The sequence below is a fragment of the Setaria italica genome, chromosome IX (assembly GCF_000263155.2).
Source record: "Setaria italica strain Yugu1 chromosome IX, Setaria_italica_v2.0, whole genome shotgun sequence".
NCBI lineage: Eukaryota > Viridiplantae > Streptophyta > Magnoliopsida > Poales > Poaceae > Setaria > Setaria italica.
The window spans coordinates 41,385,521-41,395,405 of NC_028458.1; the positions used below are offsets into that span (position 1 = coordinate 41,385,521).

General features: G+C 45.4%; 2 protein-coding genes across 2 annotated transcripts; both read left to right on the plus strand.

The window, feature by feature from the left end:
• Positions 1-175: 175 nt before the first annotated feature.
• Positions 176-1,384, plus strand: LOC101753950 (F-box protein At1g47340). Its single transcript, XM_004986823.1, has one exon. It carries the CDS (start codon positions 176-178, stop codon positions 1,382-1,384), a length of 1,209 nt encoding a protein of 402 aa, XP_004986880.1.
• Positions 1,385-3,309: 1,925 nt separating this feature from the next.
• LOC101754347 lies at positions 3,310-6,557 on the plus strand. The gene is made up of 3 exons (XM_022829758.1): positions 3,310-3,550; positions 3,650-4,264; positions 6,502-6,557. Exons 1-3 carry the CDS (start codon positions 3,310-3,312, stop codon positions 6,555-6,557), a joined length of 912 nt encoding a protein of 303 aa, XP_022685493.1.
• The last annotated feature ends 3,328 nt before the right edge of the window (positions 6,558-9,885 follow it).

The following is a 9,885-nucleotide window of genomic DNA, read 5'->3' on the forward strand; positions in this document are numbered from 1 at the left end:
CATTGCCACTAATCTCTCCGGCCTTGTATAGCCCATGCTTGGTTTTCCCCCAATTTGTTCGCGGAAAATGTGGCCCAGGCCCAGCTCGACTAGAATAAGCCCAAGCCCAGAAACCAGCCCCCACATTTCTGTTTTCACTGCGAGTCTGCGACCCACACGGGCAGCAGCCGGCGAAATGGAATCCGGCGAGGGCGGCGGCTGCCGTCTCCCGGAGGAGCTGGTGGTGGAGATCCTCCGCCGCCTCCCGTACAGGTCGCTCTGCCGCTCCAGGTGCGTCTGCAGGTCCTGGCGCGACCTCTCCTACCACCCCGACCACCGCAGCAGGCTGCCCCAGGACCTCGCCGGCCTCCTCTACACCAACCACGCCCCTAGCCACCTCCACGGCGACTTCGCCGTCCGGTTCGCGCCGGCCGGTTCGTCCCCTTTCCCCGGCCTCGGGTTCCTGCCGTGCGGCGCCCGCGCCCTGCCCCTGGACTGCTGCAACGGCCTCCTCCTCTGCCGCGGCGGCGGCGGCGGCGGATGTCACTACGTCTGCAACCCGGCTACTGGAAGATTTACCACGCTCCCTGTACCGGCGTCTGGATTCCAGGCGCTTGCCCTGGCTGCCTTCGAGCCCCACGGCGCGTCGCTTCGATTCCATGTGCTCAACTTTGCAAGAGCCGAGCCTGTGCAAAAGGTCTTCTTTGATGCCGATTTCGAAGAATCTGAAGATGATACTCTCTCGGACACCGATGGTGATGCCTATGGAGGCGGCGAATTGTGTGATTTGTGTGAGGAGAGCAGCAAGTTTTGTGTTAAAGGCCTTGAGGTATTCTCGTCAGAGACCGGCAAGTGGGTGCAGAGCCGCGTTTGCCGTGAGTCCCGTGTCAGGCTGGTTGAAGGAATGGGCAGTGTGTTCATCAGTGGCTATGTTAATTTGCTCACTCATGAGAGGAAGGTTCTTGCTGTCGATCCAGAAGGCTGGGCATGCCGTCTGATTTCCTTGCCTGTATCCAGCTTGTTTGGGTTGGTTGGGTGCCTCGGACACTCTCAGGGATTCCTGCAATATGCTGTACAAGAAGACTGCACCTGCACCATGATGCAGATTTGGACTCTGAAGGATTTCGAGAAGGGAGAGTGGATACTGAAGCACCGATTTGAGATTGAAGTGGCTCCGCAGACAAAGATACTGTTTGATTATGCTGGTAATGCCTTGTGCTCAGAAATTTTCTACGTAGTTGTGTTTCATCCTGAAAGGGATCTGGTGTTCCTCCCTATTGAAGGATACAAGATGCTCTCCTATAATTTGATCAACACCGAAGTAAAGGAGATATGCAAGTTGGAACCAGAAACAAGGCCTAGATTCCTAGTTTATGTGCCCTCATATGCAGATTTTGTGAATTGATAATTTTGATACGCTAATTCCCAGTGGCATTAAAGTGCACATCTGGGAATTATAGTGTGTGTTCTTTTAAGTCTGTAGAATATCATCGTTAATTTAAATGGATGTTTGGTCTGTTCATTTTCGTTTACATATTCTCCTTATTAACCGTTGTTCTTTATCAGTTGCAGCACTTAAAATTGATTTTGCTATTATGGAACAGAAGTGAACAAATATTTATCTCCGGTGCCTGTTTAAAATGTCATTTCACTGACTACCAGTTGGGAAGTATATAATTCATTACTCTGAGTCACAATGATATAGATGACCTATGACCAAAATATAAGCAGCTATACTGGTCCTTCTGTTTGGCAGGAATCATGCACGAGAAAAGCTTAACTAAACTTTTTCTAATAGTTTGTGCTTTTATACTAGTATTGACCAAGATATATTATGTTTTAACTACTACAAAGCCGTGTACTAAAAACTTATCTCCAAGAAAATCACGTGCTGAATTAGTCACTAAAAGTACTGAATTGGCACCGACTACTCCTGATTCACATTCAGTACTTAGTCCTACTCCTTAAGGTCACCCACCTAAATTCTAATCTGAGGACACACTGCAAGATTGTTGATCCCAGTTTCCAGCAGGGGCAATCATGTGTCTCCAAGTGATGATGTACTGTTACTTAGTAGTATTAAGCTTTAATCTATTGGAAAGCTTGATTGAGATACTAACTCGTTACATCTTGTATAGCAAGGGTTTCTGTTTGGCTTATAAGCACCATGCCAGGAAGCTGTACTTCCTAGCTCATTTCCTGATTCCTCTCTATAAGATGTTTACCACTGTTTTTTGTTACAGCATTTCAACGACTTATTATTTCCCCTGTGAGCATTAACTTTGGGTATTTTCACTAGATCCCTTAATGATGTCCAAGACTGCAAATTGACACTGATGTCATTTGAGTTTACAAGGAATTGGTCAAATCATCCATCTATGCAAACACAACTGCATTTGTTAGGATTTTGTGCTAAGCATCTTGCAGGTGACTTGGGCACATACTCTTAAGCAATAGGATTGTGGTGAGAGGATTAAGAAAACGCATAGTGCTCAACAAATTTGTGTTCCGACTACCTCAACATGAGGAAAGACTTGCTGCATCATCTGTGAAATGGAAAATATGGAAAGTAGAAAAATGGAAAGAAAGCATATGTGGTATGAACCATCTTTCAGGAGACTTGCCACTGCAACTCAGGATAATAGAGTAAACTAAACCAGTGTCAATGCTGTGAACTTGCTAGTCCAACATATGGAAATTTTAGTACCAGAATCATTAGAATCCCAACTATCTTTTTCATTCTGATGTTGGATCATTGATCTTGCGTGAACCATGAAAATTGCAGAGTTGCATTGGAAACATGATATTGTAGTGCATAGAAGGAAAACATGATATTTATAAAGTACATTCTTTTTTCTTGATCTGTAGCCAGGTTCCTTTCAAGATTGATAAAAAATTGTTATTAGAAAGCTCTGCTATTAAAATTCAAGAAAAAGAAAAGAGTGTACTGCATAGAACTTTGTTGTTAGAAAGCTATCTTTTCTTTCGAAGAATCATGTTGCTGAATATACTCCATATCGAATAGAAAGAAAGAAGGATAAACTATGTTATGTGGTTATTTCCTTATTACCTTTGCCTCCAAACCTTAATTTATTTTCCCAGATTTATTTGCTTTTAATCCACGGTGGAAATGGTATGTGATTTCAATATTATTCTGCCATGGATCTCACATCAGATCAAATTGGCATGGACGACCTATTTTTACCTTACGATTACCGCTACTCAATCCACAGCCGGCCGCCACCTCTCACCACCTATATAGTCTCTCCCCCCAGCCCCAACCATTTCTCCCGATCTCTTGGTCCATAGCAGATTGATCTCAACACTGCCATGGAGGGCCCCGACTCCAAGAAGAAGCGCAGCCCCGCCGTCACCGGCGCCGCAGCCGGCGGCGGCAGCGGCCTCACCGAAGGCCTCATCGTGGACATCCTCTCTCGCATCCCCGTCAAGTCGATCTGCCGCTTCAAGTGCGTCTGCCCGTCGTGGCGCAGCCTCATCTCCCACCCCGACAGCCGCAAGAAGCTGCCCCAGACCCTCGCCCGCTTCTTCTACTTCGACGAGTTCGATTCCTGCGTGTTCGTCAGCCTGGCCTAGCCGCCGCCGCCGAGGAGGAACGGGCGGCTGCGCCCTCCCTCGCTCTGCGATTTCGCCTTCCTGCCCGCGAACACAGGCGGCGGGCCGCTGGACTGCTGCAACGGGCTCGTCCTCCTGAACTCCCGGAGCTCCGAGCAGCGCGCGTCCTACGTCGTCTGCAACCCGGCCACCGAGAAGTGGACCACCGTGCCGCCGGTGCCGGAGCCAACCCAGGCCGGCAAGATCTGCGTTTCCAGCATCCTGTGCTTCGATCCGGCCGTCTGGCCGCACTTCCATGTGGTCCGATTGCTTGAGGCAGACGAAGACGATGGGTTTACCGAAGAAATCCTGTTCGAGGGGTTTGAGATCTACTCTGAAACAGGTGGCTGGGTTTTCCATCCTCACAACAGCGGATGGTCTCCTCAGAGCCACCGGAGCAGGAGAACCTATTTCAATGGCTTTCTGCATTTCATCACTCGCGATGAACGCGCTGTCGCTGCACTGGACATGAAAGGGCAGACACGGAGAACCATTCCTGTTCCGCGAAGCAAAGATGTTGAGCTCATTGGGCATTCTCAAGGGCGCTTGTTCTATGCGGACAGGGATGATCGGAAATTGAGTATAGATCAAGATTATAGGAAATTGAGTAACAATGACCGGAAATTCATTGAAGATAGATTTGAAAAGAGACTATTACTATCGGCGGTTGGAGGTAGACTGCTTTTGATCAATTCGGTTCTATCCAATTTACCAATGTTTATGATGTCCTTTTTTAAGGTTCCGAAGGGAATTCTCAACAAAATGGATTATTATGATCAACAAAATGGATTATTATGATCAAGATTTTTTTTGGCAAAATGATCAACATAAGAAGAAGTACAGAGTAGTTAAATGGAAAATTTTGTGCCAACCAAAAGAACAAGGTGGATTGGGCATACAAAATCTAGAACTACAAAATAAATGCCTACTTAGGGCCTGTTTGGCATGGCTCCACTCCAAAACTCCAGCAACTCCACCAAAAAATCCAGCCAAACACCTCAACTCCAAAACTCCATGGAGTAGCCAACTCCATGGAGCTGTAGTGCAAATAGAGGTGGAGTTTTGGAGCACCTCTTTTGCTGCTCCAAAACTCTCTATTTCGAACCTCCTCGTGGAGTTGGTGGGTAATTACCCACCAATGCCACTGGTTACACAAAAAAATGTTTCATTCTATTTCCCCACCCCTGTCGCCTACCGCCGCCCCGCCGCCGTCGCCGGCCCCGTGGCCACCTCCCCGCCGCCCGTCACCGGGGCGCCCCCGTCGCCGCCGTCGCCGAGCTCCGCCTGCCGCCTCCTCGCCGCCCGTCGCTGTCCCGCCTCCGTCGCCGCCCCGGCCCCGTGGCCACCCAGCCCGCCGCCGGCCGGCCCCGTCGCCGCTCCGCCCCGCCGCCCGTCGCCGCCTTGCCCCCGTCGTCGCCCCGCCCTCGTCGCCGACCCCGTGGCCGCCTCCTTGCCGCCCATCGCCGCCCCGCCCCCGTCGCCGTCGTCATCGAGCCCCGCCTGCCACCTCCTCACCGCCCGTCACCGCCGAATCGGGCGGAATTCGAGGGGAAGGGGGAGTAATGGGTCGCCGGGGGCCAAGAGCAGCGGCGGCAACCACGAGTGCTCCTTCAAGATCCTCCTCATCGGGGACTCGGGCGTCGGCAAGAGCAGCCTCCTCGTCAGCTTCGTCGCCGCCTCCCAGCTCGATGACGACATCGCCCCGACAATCGTAGCAGTGGTCCGGCACTAGGATTTCCGGGCGGACGAAGCTAGCTACCTGCGGAGGCAGGAATCAAGGCGGCGTCCGTGCGTGATGCGTCAGTCTCTCTCTCACCGAGCAAAACGTGGCAGGAGAAGAAGATGGGATAGAGAGGATGACAAGAGGGGCCTGAATTGGGGGCAACAATGGCAATCCACACTGAAATCGATCTTTTTTGGAGTTGAGAGCACCCATCTAGCCAAACATCCCATTTTTGTTCTGGAGTTCTAGAGTGGAGCTGGCTCCACCTGGAGTTCTGGAGTGGAGCAGCTCTACTCGGAGTTGGAGCCATGCCAAACAGGGCCTTAGTAAGTGGCTATTTAAATTGTGTAATGAGGATGGGACTTGGCAAGAATTATTAAGAAATAAATATCTAAAGAACAAGATGTTAGATGTTAGGTCAGGTTATAAAGAAACCAGGAGACTCACATTTTTTGATGAGCTTTATGAGTGTGAAAGATCAGTTCCTTAGCCTGGGAAGATTTAAGTTGCAGGAAGGATCAGTTCTGGAAAGATATATGACTCGGTAACCAGACGTTGAGCTCCCAGTATCCATCTTTGTATAACATCGTTCGTAAAAGATATGCTACACAACACCTTTAAATATCTGTTTCTGGAGATCGTTAGTGGGTGATAAACTACAAGACTGGCATAATCTTGTAGCAAGACTCTTAAATATAAATTTACAGGAGGGTAGAGACACCTTTAGTTGGTCACTTCATGCTAACGGGCGCTTCTTAGTGCGTTCCATGTATATGCACTTGATTAATAGTGGGGTAAAAGTCACATGAGAAATTTGACGTGCTAAGCTACTTCTAAAGATTAAAATCTTTACGTGGTACTTAAAAAAGGGGTAGTGCTTATAAAAGATAATCTAGCTAGGAGAAATTGGAACGGTAGTAAGATTTGTAGCTTTTGTTGCTCCGAAAAGACTATCCAACATCTTTTTTTTTGAGTGTGTTTATGCTAGATTCCTATGGTGGGCGGTCTATATCGTTTTTGGATTTGATCCACCTTTGAACTTTGATGACTTATTCAATCAAGGGTTAAAACAAAGAGGGCAAAAACCAAACCTACACTTATTAACAGCGGCAACAGCTTTATGTTGGGCAATTTGGTTAACAAGGAATGATGTTTTTGACAAGTGCCAACCAAAATTTTTTATGCAGGTTCTATTCAGGGGAATGTACTGGTTTCGATAGTGGGCACAGTTGCAGCACAATGAGGAGATGATAATCCAAGCATGTCGAACCTTGAAGACATCAGCCCTTAACTTCTTTGTCTCCTATGGATGGCTGTTTAGTTTGCGAATTGGTGTTTGATACTTTGTGTGTGTTTGTTAAACCAATTGCTTTGGCATGGGTAGTGTTGAGCTACTAAGTGTAATAATAAAAGGGGTTGAAGCCGGAACTTTTTCCATTATCTAGAAAAGGGATGATCGGAGCACCCACATGCTATCAATTAATCTATGTGTTGGAGGGCCATGGCAGGTGGACTTTGAAGCACTGCGTTAACACTTCACGACTGTTTGCTGATGCGGACGAGTATTCGCAGTCTGGGCTCTTGGTGGGAGTAGCCGGCATCCATCCCCACTGCAATTCGATCTTCCTGTTTGATTCGTTGCAGGGAAGGTTGATGTTCTATAATATGGATAGCAGGAGTGCTCGTGTCACCCGCAGTGTCTCAGAAACCTGTTTGTGGTCATTTGTACCGTATGTTCCTCTCTACTTGGAGACGCCAGCACTGGAAAATGGCAACTAGATGCCATTACATTTGGATGCTCCAGGATGTCCACAAGTGTCCCTTTTTGCCGATGCATTTAGAGGTTAGAAGGATATGATGAGCTGACCATCTAGCTATTCTGCAGTGAATTGTCCTATCACACAACTGAATTTGGTATGCTTTAATTTTGTTTTAACCAGTAGATGCATATCTCCCTTAAAGGGAGACCAAACCACCTAGCTATTTGCTTTCTGTAACAATATTCGCTAAGTGCATGAGGAAATCATGCAAACTGTGTTTCAGAGTGTGTGGTTACTTCAGTAGTCCTGTAATATCTTCAGTGTGTTTGAAGAAACCGGATGCGCTTGTTTCTTGCTCTATTTCCTGATTATTATATCGATCCAGAGGGTTAGTTCTTTTTGTGTGGCCATCCAATCTTCCACCAACTTGTTTATATGGGATCCTGTGATCATAGCTAATATTTAATCTACTTACAACTTTCTTCCCTCATGGATTTCCTCTTATGTTTGTAAACCCTTTCATCTATTTTGTTCTACTATATAAAGTATATATGTAAGAAATTAATGCTACTTTATGCTATAACTACTAGAAAATCCTACTCAAAATAGCAAAATAAAAGCCAAGTACTAAAAAGTCTACCAGGTTTCCTTCTTGCACTAGTCACTTAATTATATTACTGTCAGCTTGAACTGAATTTAGATATATACACATGAAGATTGTTACAAATTTTGACTTGAGTGAAATGCACTTATGCATTCCGGCATTCTTATATGGGTCCATAAACTCTTAAAATGATGATCTAGTCCCTTCAACTTTTTTCAAGTGGTTCACCTCCAGGAGCCACTAGACCCAGATGACTTTATTGCTACACCTCCTGGAATCACATTCAATACTTAAGTCTGCTCCTTAAAAGCCATTCACCTAAATTTTAGTCTGATTACATACTGCAAGATTTCTGTATATCACATAATCTTACTCCAGTCGATGTCAATCCCAGTGTAAGCTTGCTTGTGTCTCTTAAGGGATGACTGATTGTCACCCAGTAGTATTGAGCCTTGGTGTATTGGGAAATGTATGTAGTCCCCTTAATTACTATTCACTCATTTATATCTTAGCGTCGTTGTGAATTACACTAAAGTATTGTTGACCAAATGAGAAAAATTTTGGAACAGAACAATTATGATCTTTCATTCATGAAATTGCCCTGGAGAAACTGAGAAAGATGGGACTTGTAGTGACCGGGGCTGCTTTCATATGCTTAATTAATGGAAAATGGAAATTGTTTCTCAATCCAATATATAGTAATATCGGACAAATATAAACCATCTTGAACTTAAAATAAAAACGTATAGACTAAGAATATAACTAGCTCTACTAGTCAGCGCTCATTCTGGTCTTGGTAGAAAAGGGGAGCAAAATAGCTCCTGGAGAATCCAATTTCGTGAATGCTGTCTCTCTGATCAATACAAAATTGAGTTGGCATCTTGATATGGTAGCGAATGGAAAGAGATGTGCAGAGAGCGTACCTTGTGTATGGACATCTGGTAAGATCGCCTACTGCAACATCTGCGAGAGACATGCCAAATGTCCCGATGCATCCGAAGCCTATACTCTGCGCCCAACCTAGGCTTTACAAAAAGTCAACAGCTAAATTAGCAGATATTGGGCATTTTCGAAGCATTTGTAGATTGGAAAGCTACTCAAAATCTAGCATACGCCATACCAGACATATAGAAGTGCGGTGATATATATAGTCATGTTGTTTTCTTCTGAGGTGAGATATCATTATAACAACTACGCATCCATTGTTAAGTCTATATGGTTCTGTTCAGAGATGGTCGATCGGCACATGAAGGTTATGCTTTAAGTGTACAACTACTATTAGTTGAATGCGGTAGGAAATAAATTTATGTAACTTGTCACAGCGGATCTTTGTGCATTTTGATTATGGGTTAAATACTTTGTGAACATAGGAGCAGCTGCCCACCCGCACTCTCAGCCATCTTATGGGTTAAATCCACTATTCGGATACCGTGTAGCTTCCACCACTCTAAGCTATCCACCCTATGTTAACTGTGTTTCAGAGAGCGTGGTTACTTCAGTAGTTCTGTAAGTTCATTCATCTTATTTGAAGAAACCGGATGTGCTTGTTTCTTGCTTTATTTACTGATTTGTATATTGATCCAGAGGATTAGTCCTTATGTGTGGCAATCTCCCACCAATTCTTTTAGTTGGTTGGCTTCGTTTCCCTGTGATCACTGCTAACATATAATCTACTTATAACTTTCTTGGCTCATGGATTTTCTTTGCTCCTAAGTTTAGTTGGTAGGCTTTGTTTCCATGTGAACTTCTGCTATCTAAAAAGAGGCTGCATATTGGCAGCTTAACTTTTTTTTTTCTATTTGAGTTGGCACTTATGCCTGTTAAGTTCAGAAGGAATTCGCCAATTCGCCGAGCTATGCTGCAGTGTGTTATTGCTAACACAACTGAATTTATTAGGCTTTCGTGGTAAGTGGTGGATGCATGCCTTTTTTTCTCTTTCTGATATAACATTTGCTAAGCATGGCGTCCATATAATCAGAGCTGGAAAATTTTGATCACGCGCATGCTAAAATAATACCGTATATTTTCTAAACAGAGTGATTGGCTTCTCTTTCAACCGTGTGTCTCCACAAGTGCAATGATAATCAGCATTGAGGAATAATGAAAATAAAATGTTTGCATTTGGTTATGCCGTGATATGCAGATATCCGTGTTGATATTTGTTCCGGCCAAGCTTTTTTCCCCTTTTGTATTGGAGTACATTAGGA